The sequence below is a fragment of the Xenopus tropicalis genome, chromosome 1 (assembly GCF_000004195.4).
Source record: "Xenopus tropicalis strain Nigerian chromosome 1, UCB_Xtro_10.0, whole genome shotgun sequence".
Lineage (NCBI taxonomy): Eukaryota > Metazoa > Chordata > Amphibia > Anura > Pipidae > Xenopus > Xenopus tropicalis.
The window spans coordinates 25014175-25026737 of NC_030677.2; the positions used below are offsets into that span (position 1 = coordinate 25014175).

General features: G+C 40.6%; 1 protein-coding gene across 2 annotated transcripts in view; it reads left to right on the forward strand.

Moving 5' to 3' along the window:
- Positions 1–12563, forward strand: part of sorcs2 (sortilin-related VPS10 domain containing receptor 2) — a 501641-nt gene that overhangs the window by 450769 nt on the left and 38309 nt on the right. For both annotated transcript variants that reach the window (XM_002938263.4, XM_031895320.1), the window contains exons 13-15: positions 497–588; positions 3357–3464; positions 10448–10568. In XM_002938263.4, coding sequence (XP_002938309.3) covers positions 497–588; positions 3357–3464; positions 10448–10568 — 321 coding nt within the window. The remainder of the gene's footprint in view (positions 1–496; positions 589–3356; positions 3465–10447; positions 10569–12563) is intronic.

Consider the following 12563-nt stretch of genomic DNA (forward strand, 5'->3'; position numbering starts at 1 on the left):
TTGGCCCACTGGTCTCAGGTCTGTGCCATAAGAACTACCCTCGGACTCCCACAGACCCATATTTGTATTGAATTGTGTTGGATTCTCTTACTTAGAGATTCAAGCTCAAAACAAATGAGTAATATCATAATTAAACCTTTCCATTGGCAAGAATATGTGTATTTTTACATTTAATGCTTGAAGAGCAGATTTAGAACCTGGAAGATTAACATCATTGTTCTCACCAATCAGAACGCGACAGTCCAACGTGTATAGTTTCACTGTAAAGTCAAAGCAAAGGCCAACCCATCACCAACAATACTAAATTAGATGACATGACTATTGTCCTCTCGTGCATTTCATGTACAATAAATACACTGCCATTTCTAAATTCACTAGTAACAAATGCTGTTATTTCTAAAATAGGGTAGGAGAGAAGTCACCTTGGTTCCAGGCAAATGTATTTTTTTGCCAGCACTACTTCTAAATAATGAATGGGGATTTTTCCTCTGCACAGGTCTTTGAAGAGGAACATCACATCTTGTATTTAGACCATGGCGGTGTTATTGTGGCCATCAAGGACACTTCAATTCCTCTAAAGATACTCAGGTAATGTATAATTTATATATCGCACTCACATTCCTATATGGCTGTCACATGTAGCTATCTTTTTTTATTTGTGTAGCCCTTCATGGGTTTGTATTATTTCTAAGCATGTCTAATTATACTGTATGGGGCTGATTTACTAACCCACGAACGGGTCGAAATGAGTCCGATTGCGTTTTTTTCGTAATGATCGGTATTTTGCGATTTTTTTGTATTTTTTGCGATTTTTTCGGCTTCTTTACGAATTTTTCGTTACCAATACGATTTTTGCGTAAAAACGCAACTTTTTCGTAGCCATTACGAAAGTTGCGTAAAATCTGGCGATTTTTCGTAGCGTTAAAACTTGCGCAAAAAGTTGCGCTTTTTTCGTAGCATTAAAACTTACGCGAAACTTTGCACCTTTTAAGTTTTAACGCTACGAAAAATGTGCAACTTTTTGCGTAAGTTTTAACGCTATGAAAAAAGCGCAACTTTTTACGCAACTTTCGTAATGGCTACGAAAAACTCGCGTTTTTACGCAAAAATCGTATTGGTAACGAAAAATTCATAAAGAAGCCGAAAAAATCGCAACAAATACGAAAAAGTCGCAAAATGTTTGTTTTCAAGTCGGAACTTTTCCAATTCGGGTCGGATTCGTGGGTTAGTAAATCAGTAAAACTGGAAACAGTAAGTCAGCAGCTCATACAGGATGATTAGCCCCGGCCTGACACACACCGAGAGGATATTCATAGCCAAGCCTGGGGTTTTTCACTGGAATCTGCTCATTTCCAAGCAGTGATAAATGAGACTGTCAGTCGGTGCTCCTATGTCACTAAAAGAGTATGAATTCATAGGACTCTCCGAGTGCCCTGACCTCCCTGCTCCACATGGAATATCATCAGCTGCAGGCTGGCGGGGATAGGAGATTAGGAACTGTCCGAAGGTAGAAGCACAAATGCAAAAATAGAATACAAAACTGTGCCAGAAAATACCAGGGAAGGAGTCAGCAGCAGATGGAATAGATCAATCGGTCTCCATTAAATAAATGTGTCTGGTCCTTGGGCAAATGAATTAACGTCTGAATGCATCAGGCACTGAAATAGGATTGTAAGCTCTATGGTGCAGGGTTCCACATTTCCGGAGAAATACAATGAACTCTATAAATTAGCAGATCAGTAGAAGAAAATAGGTGTCTCGTAATTCTCAAGGAAGACAGTATTGTCCTGCTTTTGCATTATTGTCCTGGCCATTTTGCTGGGACCAGAAGGAGAATGTATATATTCACACTATGTGATCCACACAGACTTGTGCAGAAGATTAAGCTTCATTTCCTTTTCCCCTTATCTGCATAGCCTCTCAGCTTTCCTACAGAGGATTTTATGTTTACATGAGCATAGTTTATATAAGGACCTCTGTATTCAGTGGGATCCACTCAGGCACAGAACAACCCTTAGTGCAGGGTTTAGTGATCTTCTTGATTGCATATATTGAATATATTTTCCTTCTAGAAAAAGATCTTGTGATGTTCATTGGATTCATTTTGATTCAGACAATGGTTATTATTCATCGGACTTTGATTCCCAAGCTGCTATAGATTTTGAGGCAAGAATGTGACTATAGGACCTGTAAGAAGTTAGAAGTGTTGATGGAATCTAATGATCTCTATTTCTGCTGGGCAGAGGTAGCAATGTAATTAACGTGAGAGTAGGAGATATCATCAAACCAGGGTCCCACATGCATAAATGTGGTTCTTCACCATAGACGAAACCACTTGTGGTGGGATGTAGCCAATTTGCAAACTCAAATGCTGAAACTGAAGGAAATGGGTAGATGGAAACAAGGGAGTTATAAGACTGCTAGTGATTTGGGTTCAGGTGGTTTAGAGTCCAAGTGAAGGAGGGCTACATAACCCAATAGTGAGAAGTGTTGGTGGAATCTAAGGATTTCTATTTCTGCTGGACAGAGGCAGAATTGTAACTATATCACCTGTAGAAGATTTAACCAAACTATGGTCCCACAGGCACAAGTCTGGGTCATTTGTCATAGATGAAACCTCTTGATGTGGCCAGTTCACAAACTCATATGCTGAAACGGAGAGGAGGGATATGGGTAGAAGGAGACAATGGAGTTATAGAACTGCTAGTGATTAGGGTTTGGGCTGTTTAGAGTCCAAACATAACCCAAGATTGTTAACCCAAATTTAGAAGTGTTGCTGGAATCTAAGCATCTCCATTTCTGCTGGGCAGAGGCAAAAATGTAATTATTGCATGGGTAGGATATGGGTAGATGGAGAGGAGGGAGGTATAGGACTGCTAGTGATTTGGGTTCAGGTTGTTTAGAGTCCAGAAATAAAGGAGGCATAGGTAACCCAAGGATGTTGACCCAAATACTAAGAAGTGTTGATGGATATCTATTTCTGCTGAAGACAGGAATGTAACTATAGCAAGTGTAGGAGATTTGACCACATGCAAGTTGGGTCCTTCACCATAGATGAAACCACTTGGCTTGTCATGTAGTCAATTTGCAAACTGAACACTAAAACTGAGGGATATGGGTAGATGAAAACAATGGAGTCATAGAATTTTTAGTCATTAGGTTTGGGTTCTTTAGAATCTAAAGGAAGGGAAGGGGGCATAACCCAAGACTGTTAACCCAAAGTTAGAAGTGTTGATGGAATCTAAGGACGACTGCTTTATTTTTGCTGGACACCATTGTAATGTTCTCCTATCAGACATACATCTTATCTTGGAAAGGGCTTTTTTAGATATTGAATTATCCTTATCCCTCTGTAGGTTCAGCATTGATGAAGGCCACACGTGGAGCGTACACAACTTCACCAGCACTTCAGTGTTCGTAGATGGGTTGCTCAGTGAACCAGGAGATGAGACGTTGGTCATGACGTAAGTTTTGTCTACTCACATGTACGCTTGCTTTTATTGACTTTTTCCAGACAGGCCATATTTTATGACTTTAATATTATACTTGGCCGGCGCAGTGAAATTAGAACCATGGGCTCACGGAGACCAGGGAGACTTATAGCTCAAAACACTAAGTCTGCTCTGTCAGCAGTGATTAGGCTTTTTGGAATGTTACACAGTCATTCCACATGCTACTAACATGATGAAAGGATATCCGTGCTATAGTATATGAGCCAGAGTACTAAGTGAAGTAAGGAAAATATGATAATGTAATTAAAGGTGCAATGTATGCTGTGTATCTAGAAACCCATAGCATCCAAGCAGAAGGTAGCATTCAGTGGTCAGCTGGGTGATCACTATCACACAAATTTCCATTTGTATAATCCCCATGACGGGACTACGTGCAACATGCCTCTGTAGCTTTAAAGGCGGCATTTTAGCGCCTAATAATTATGCACCAGGTGTAGCAGAACCTTATACGTAACCCCTTAGTTTCACCCAATACTTGACACAATACCTTTGAGTTAACTTTTAGTATGATGTAGAGAGTAATATTCTGAGACAATTTGCATTTGGTCTTCATTTTTTATTATTTGTGGTTATTTCACCTTTCATTCAGCAGCTCTCCAGTTTGGTGTTTCAGCAGCTATCTGGTTGCTAGGGTCCAAATTACCTTAGCGACCATGGAGTGGTTTGAATGAGAGACTGGCATATGAATAGGAGAGGGACTGAATAGAAAAATTAGTTATAAAAAGTAACAATAACAATAAAAAAGTAGTTGCACAGAGTAATAGTTTTTTGGCTGTGGGGTCAGAGACCCCCATTTGAAAGTTGGAAAGAGTTAGACCAGGGGTGGGCAAACTTTTTGGCTCACGGGCCACATTTACTTACCCCCGGGCCAGGGCGGGCAGGGCCACGCCAGCATTACGCCCCCTTAGTCTGTTTAATTCCGGCCCGCCAAAGACACCAAGTCTCGCGTGATGAGACTTGGCGTCGGCGGCGGGCCGGATTAAAAAGGCCAAGGGGCCGGATGTGGCCCGCGGGCCGTAGTTTGCCCACCCCTGAGTTAGACGGTTAAACTAAAAGAAATAAATAATGAAGACCAATTAAAAAGTTTAGAATTAACCCCTTTATAACATACTAAAAGTGAACTTAAAGGTGAACCACCTCTTTAATAAATGGGATTTAATTACAACTGAACTGTGGGGTTATTTGCTCTGTCGCTCGTAACTGACCCGGCAGTATCTTGGCACATAAGGATATTCAAGTTGTTCCTTTTGATTTTCTTCCTTGCGCGTTATTATGATTTCTTATTTAATATTATATTTAAAAGCTGACATCATGATATTTGAGTGTTAATGATACTATGTATAGATGATAAAGGCAAAGTTACGGTAAAATAATTGGTTGAAGAAAATTTGAAACTTGGGGAATGCTGGATCTTACTCAGGATTGGCAGTTTATCGGAATGTTTTCCAATGTTTTTTTTGGAAAGTTATAATAATACTATTCTATTGGGGGGGGGGTATGGGAGTGCAGCGGCAGGGCTGAGCTCTCTCGCACCTCGAAATTGTAAATCGGAAATGCCTGGGATACCAAATGTTAATAATTAGGACCAGGTTTTAATCACAAATATATTTCAGATCTTTGCAGATAAATCAATTCTTGGCTCAGCCAGCTTTATCCTTAATGCTACTATCTCAATATCCGGAAGCTGGCCCTCTCTGAATTCCTATCCATCATACAATTGTACCTCTGTATATTTTGTCATTACTTAAAAAGCTTCTCTTTTGTGTATAACATTGCCCTGTGAGATTCATGCCTTCAGCCTTGTTTGTGCAAGTGCTAGAATTCTTTCTTTCCAAAGATTCTTCAGTATTTTCACTAAATATTCAACAGAAGGAAAAACATTCTGCCGATCCCTTATATACAGATGGGTACCCAGGTGTAACCTTTGTGACAGTCTGAAGCCTTAACACATGTAAATGATCTGATTATCTGCATTATCACAGGGGACTATATTGGCAGAAGGTGGAATATTTCTGGCTCAGTCTACAGTTGGTGTCTAGTAGTAAAGTGAAAGTGGCTGATGGGGTTGGTTAACGTAACCCTATGTAGGCTAAAAGGCCATTGCAGACCAGTGACGGTAGAACATGGGTCACACTGCACTGTCTTACCCAGATGGGTCAAATCTAAATGGGGGAGGAAGGAAGATGGTGGTGTGGAGATGGCTTATTAGGGTTTCTAGCAATATTGGTCTAGGTCCCCAAAAGCAGAAATGGCTGCTCTTTCTAGCTTGCCTTACTTACATTCCTATAATATACTATGACAAATGAAAATCCCTATACCTACCAAGGGATCCCTGTTCCATGACTTTCTCTAGAATTGTTGTCCGTCTAGGGCAGAACTTCTTCCTGGGTCTTGTTGACACTAGACTGTCCAGGCACATGTAAGGTAATGTAAATCGTAAAAGTTATATGCAGGTTTACTCAGCAGGTGGCGCTAAGTCCACTGAGGCACTTCTTGTTTTGAGGAAAAACATCAAGAGGCAGCAGTAAGACCATGTGACCAGACCTACTGGGCAGGTTGGTACTTTGGGCTAGCTAGTGATAGCAGAGGTACTCCAGGAGTGAAAGGTAGATAGGGATAGTTAGCAAGGGCAGCCTGTTGTCCTGATGAGGAGTGCTTAGAGAGCGTTAGAGCCCCTGAGGAGATGTGTGTGCCAGAGAGGGAACTGTGCATGTAGGGGTAGGTTATAGGAGGGCCTTCGAGTGAAGCTTGGGCACTGTGCATAGGTCACCGCAGAGGAAGGGGTAATGGTCGCCAGTTAGAAGGGAGCCCCTGGAACAGCTAATGGCACTGTGTTGGTGCATCCAGATGGGACAGGGGTCCTGGAGGCTTCAGTGAGAAATGCTGGATGGTTGTGAGAAGCAGATTGAGAGAGAGAATTGTGTATTATATTATTGTCACACTTTGTCGTCAACCAGAGCACCGAACTTGAGCCTGGTTTTAAAACCCAAACGTTGATAAATATAAATCAGCCCCTATGGGTGATTTGTGAAGCCGAATGCAGTACGCAAAGTGCAAAAAAAAGGCCGATTGTGTCCTCTTATTGCACTTTGTACAAATTTCGGAGCATAAAGACCTTCAGCTTTCCCTATAATTACAGCAGTGAGTGGGTGATGGGGGTCATATAGGCGCCCCAACTCCTGCTCCCTATACATTGCCTCCCTTGCATGTCATTCAGATACAGAAGTAGGGACACGGCTCAGCTGCGCCTCCTTATGTTACACTCTGGACTTTTGGGGTTATGTAATAAAAGGCTCTAAGTTTGCCCATGAGCCCAGCTATTTCCGGGGTGCAAGCACCGCTCTTGCTCTCTAGCACTTGCACCCTGGGGATCAGTAAATGATCCCTGCTGTCACAATTCACCTTACATGACACATGACACTTAGGGGTGCGTTTATTAAACCTTAAGGTCATAGATTTGTGTATAGTGCAGGCCAGTGACAGCTAATCATTCTTCCATTTGCTTTATGAGAGCTTTGTGGATCAATAAGTTGCAATCCAGATTCCACCAAGATACCATAGAAATCAATGGAAAGGGACTATTATAAATAATTTTTTTCCTTAAAAACTTTTTTTTTATAAAATCTAGATGGCTACAGACTCCTCAAATGCTGCATTCGTTTCTGTGATTAATGTCTTTGTTCGAAGTCAGTCGTGATTAACCCATGTTTATGGCCGAGGGTAAGGACAGGGCTGACCTGCACCTCATAATTCCACAGGGAGCCAGTGCTTGTTAGGGTGCAACGTGTCCCACCTTCCCAAGTGCTGGGGGGCTGGTTGTTGTTATGCCACTGTATGTATAATGGAGTACAGGGATGCGATCCGTTATCAGGAAACTCCATTATAAGCAAATCATTCTAATTTTAATCATCATTTTATGAAAATGATTTCCTTTTTCTCTGTAATAATAAAACAGTACCTGTACTTGATCCCAACTAAGATATAATTACCCCTTATTGGGGGCAGAACAGCCCTATTGGGTTTATTTCATGGTTAAATGATTCCCATTTCTCTGTAATAATAAAACTGTACCCTGTACTTGATCCCAACTAAGATATAATTACCCCTTATTGGGGGTAGAACAGCCCTATTGGGTTTATTTAATGGTTAAATGATTCCCTTTTCTCTGTAATAATAAAACAGTACCTGTACTTGATCCCAACTAAGATATAATTACCCCTTATTGGGGGCAGAACAGCCCTATTGGGTTTATTTCATGGTTAAATGATTCCCTTTTCTCTGTAATAATAAAACAGTACCTGTACTTGATCCCAACTAAGATATAATTACCCCTTATTGGGGCAGAACAGCCCTATTGGGTTTATTTAATGGTTAAATGATTCCCTTTTCTCTGTAATAATAAAACAGTACCTGTACTTGATCCCAACTAAGATATAATTACCCCTTATTGGGGCAGAACAGCCCTATTGGGTTTATTTCATGGTTAAATGATTCCCTTTTCTCTGTAATAATAAAACAGTACCTGTACTTGATCCCAACTAAGATATAATTACCCCTTATTGGGGCAGAACAGCCCTATTGGGTTTATTTAATGGTTAAATGATTCCCTTTTCTCTGTAATAATAAAACAGTACCTGTACTTGATCCCAACTAAGATATAATTACCCCTTATTGGGTGCAGAACAGCCCTATTGGGTTTATTTAATGGTTAAATGATTCCCTTTTCTCTGTAATAATAAAACAGTACCTGTACTTGATCCCAACTAAGATATAATTACCCCTTATTGGGGGCAGAACAGCCCTATGGGGTTTATTTAATGGTTAAATGATTCCCTTTTCTCTGTAATAATAAAACAGTACCTGTACTTGATCCCAACTAAGATATAATTAATCCTAAATGGAGGCAAAACAATCCTATTGGGTTTATTTAATGTTCAAATAATTTTTTAGTAGACTCAAGATATGGAGATAACAGGTCCCTGTACAGAGAACAGGCCAGCTTTTACCCTTCTGTGCCTGCAACAGTATTATTATTATTATTATATTGTACAATAAGTTGCATTATTATTTTGCTATTAAGCACCTCAGACAGAGGACTTTTAGGAAACAGTGCAACTGCGAAGTCCCTTCATTTAGTTATAGATTTTTATTATGGTTCCAATCTCATTCAGATCTGTTGTTTGATTGCAATAACAAGGAAACCTTGTGGTTCTGCAGAGCATATAGCAATTCGCAGATGAGTCCAGAGGGCTTACGTTACAAATAAAGAACAGAGCCATTGTTGAAGCGCGGCGTAACCGGCGTTGCATTTGAAGCCATTAACAAACTAGTTTCGAATATCCTTCAGGGAAGGAGCATTTCATGTACCAGGCAAGAATGATAAACATTATATGACAGCACCACATAGTGGCCACAGGGAAATATCTGAAAACAGGGAGAAAAGAATCAATTTTCGAAAGGAAGACTGAGGGATAATACGGATAGATGGCGACAATAACTATAGGTTTTGCCCAAATTGGCCCAACGGTTATTGCTGAAATTCAACCCTGAATGGTCACAGAGCAGCCAACAACAGAAAGAATCACAGGTCCCTGTTTTACCAAGGGCCCCAGTTATTACTATGCAAGTTGGTCTCTAAACCGCCCTGGGGCCCTATACAGGAGCCAAGTAATGTACAATTTCTCTAGTAAATCCCTCAAATGCAAAGAACTAATTCAACTGTCTTTGCTCTCAACTTGCACTGCTAAGATTTTTTTTAAAAGGATATATTATCCTAGTGAGTGAGATAGATAGATCAATCACTGATCTCCGTGTCATAGCCCCGCCCATAGACATCACTGCCCCACCTCTTCCCCGCCCCCGTGACATCATTGCCCCCCCCCCCGTGCCTGTCGAAAAAAGTCGCCAGAGGTGGCAACCCTAGGATAGATAGATTAGGTAAATAAAGATAGATTAGATAGATAGACAGAATATACAAAAGCAATGAATAAGCTGTTAAAACCGTACCCGTATAGTACCAAGTCCTCCTAGTGATGAGTATAACCGCCCCGTTTCACTTCGGCGGAAAAATGTGTTATCTCTAAACTTGTTATCCAAAAAGCTCCAAATTACATGAAGGCTATCTACCATAGAGTCTAAATTTCCTTTTCATCAGTAATAATAAAACAGTACCTTGTACTTGATCCCAACTAAGATATAATTACCCCTTATTGGGGCAGAACAGCCCTATTGGGTTTATTCAATGGTTAAATGATCCCCTTTTCTCTGTAATAATAAAACATTACCTTGTACTTGATCCCAACTAAGATATAATTACCCCTTATTGGGGGCAGAACAGCCCTATTGGGTTTATTTCATGTTTAAATGATTCCCTTTTCTCTGTAATAATAGAACAGTACCTGTACTTGATCCCAACTAAGATATAATTACCCCTTATTGGGGGCAGAACAGCCCTATTGGGTTTATTTAATGGTTAAATGATTCCCTTTTCTCTGTAATAATAAAACAGTACCTGTACTTGATCCCAACTAAGATATAATTACCCCTTATTGGGGGCAGAACAGCCCTATTGGGTTTATTTAATGGTTAAATGATTCCCTTTTCTCTGTAATAATAAAACAGTACCTGTACTTGATCCCAACTAAGATATAATTACCCCTTATTGGGGGCAGAACAATCCTATTGGGTTTATTTCATGTTTAAATGATTTTTAGTAGACTTAATGGTGATACAAATTATGGACCCCTTTTCTGGAAAACCCCAGGTCCCGAGCATTCTGGATAACAGGTCCCATACTTGTTCCTAGGTTAAAAAGTTTGCTCATCCCTAGTGGTTTTTTGATATCCATTTTTTTCACAGCAGAGATTACTGTAAAGCCGATTATTTGGAATCTCAGTATTCCCCATGCAGTTTTGCTTGTGCTTGTTTTCCTTCAGGGTATTTGGGCACATAAGTTACCGCTCAGACTGGGAACTGGTGAAAGTCGATTTCAGACCATCATTCGCTACGGAATGTACAGAAGAAGACTACGATCCATGGAACCTTGCCACCCCACAGGTAAATAGGCTTAGGCAGGCTTAACCTTTGGCCTGTAATTGTACTTTATAGAATCCCTGCAATAATAGAATATTGATTTCCCTACATTTTAGCTTTTTCTAAAAGTACAACAACCGTTCCATGACAGCTGGAAAGTGAAAGGCATGCTAGCCTTGTCCAACCATAGGAAGATGGAACTATAAATAACCTAAACATTGATTCCACTCTGTGCTTATATCATTAAATTGTAAATATTGTTATCCATGGAAACACACTGCCAATCATTCCATTACAATAAGCACATTTGCACTAAATACATATTTACTGGCTGAAACCATAGCAGGATGCCTATTGCAGTCATGTTTCATATCTGAAACTTAAATATGAGTTAAAAGGAAAGAGGAGCCTCAACAAATGCAAACTGCAAAGGGGGTCTTGGATAGTGATAAGTGAATCTCTCCCAAACCTGGCAAAAAAATTCACTCATCACTAGTTTTTGGGTCCCAAAATTCAGAAAACCACCAAAATAAAGGAAGCGCCACTATAAAGTGTTGGACTTACCCACTCGGGTTCCAAGCAAGTTGAAATAAGCCTCAGGCTCAAATACTACTTGGCCTGACTCTGGTCACCGGCAATAGTGTGCGCGGCACAAAGCCTCTGTTTACTTAAATACGTAAAAATTGTCCATAAACTATCGCCTATATCTGCAAATTAACGCCACTCTCATGGTTACTAAAGTGCGACGAGACAGATTCGTATTGTGATAAGTGCCGATAATTACGCAAGTGTTGCAATTAGTTCCTGAGGTTTTTTTTGGCGCTCATTTAGGTTAATAATCTTCTATAAATTTTGCAGATTTTATTCGCCACTGCCAATGGCAACATTAATGCATAGGTTATAGAAAATTGTATTTATTAGCAAGTTATAAATGTATTACTAAATATACTTATGGTGAAGAAAATAATTTCAAGAATCTATTATTTTCACATTATTTAACTAATGTGGTAGAATGGCCCAACAAATGAGAGAAAAGGTGAGTTTTCCCTTCAAGTTCTCTATAGTGGGAGATGTAACCTTTAGGGGAGAGGTTGATAAACAGAGAATGGTTTCGGCTGATGCCACACGTGGCGTTTTTACGCTGCGTATTTTCTAATTCTCTCAGCGGCTGAAAAACGCCCGATATCATCATCCATAGAAATAACTTGAAAAGACTCGAAGCAAACCACACAATGCGTAAATACGCCTTAGCACGGATTTTTCAAGCGTTGGCTGAAATACGCCAGTATTTGCACAGCAAGCTTTTCCTATGTATACACAAAGGCAGCTGCCAGACCTAGCGGAAATACACGGCGTTTTTTACTATTTCGCACTATTAGCACCATGGAAATGGGATTTGCTACGTCACCAGTACTAGGCTGAAAAACGCCATAGTCAGGGGCTGTGTGGCTTGTGCGGCGTTTTTAGGCTGAGAAAATACGCAGCGTAAAAACGCCACATGTGGCATCAGCCTTCTTTGTTTAGAGGGTTTTGCTGTTTGGCCCTGGAAGCTATAGGGTTCTGGATAGAACAAGCGGATCAGGCGATCCATTCCAGTAGTCCAGCTCACCTATTGGAGCTTACTTTCCACAGTAAGGCTGTCCTGTGGAAAGGTATTTAATTGCATGGAAAGGTGTGACACAGTCTCTCAGATCAGGGCACAGAGCAGGAAGGGTACATCTCTGTGTAGGACTCCCAGAGGGGCTAGGGTGCTTCCTGCCACTGTACGGAGCAGAGGGAGCCATTGACTTGAGAAAGCTACCTAGAGACTGAGGATCCAAGGAGCTGAGAGGAAAGCCAGGAGGCTCAGCTAATCCCCCAGAAGTGTTGTGAGTACAGGGGTGACCCCAACATTTGTGGTTTCTTACTGGTAGTCCACAAGGGGCCCAGGTTAGTGAGGGAACTAATCTAATGCGTGAAGGTAGCGCCCAGTGGGCAGGATTTATTTTTATAATTTGTTTTGTATGCTGAAATGGGCAC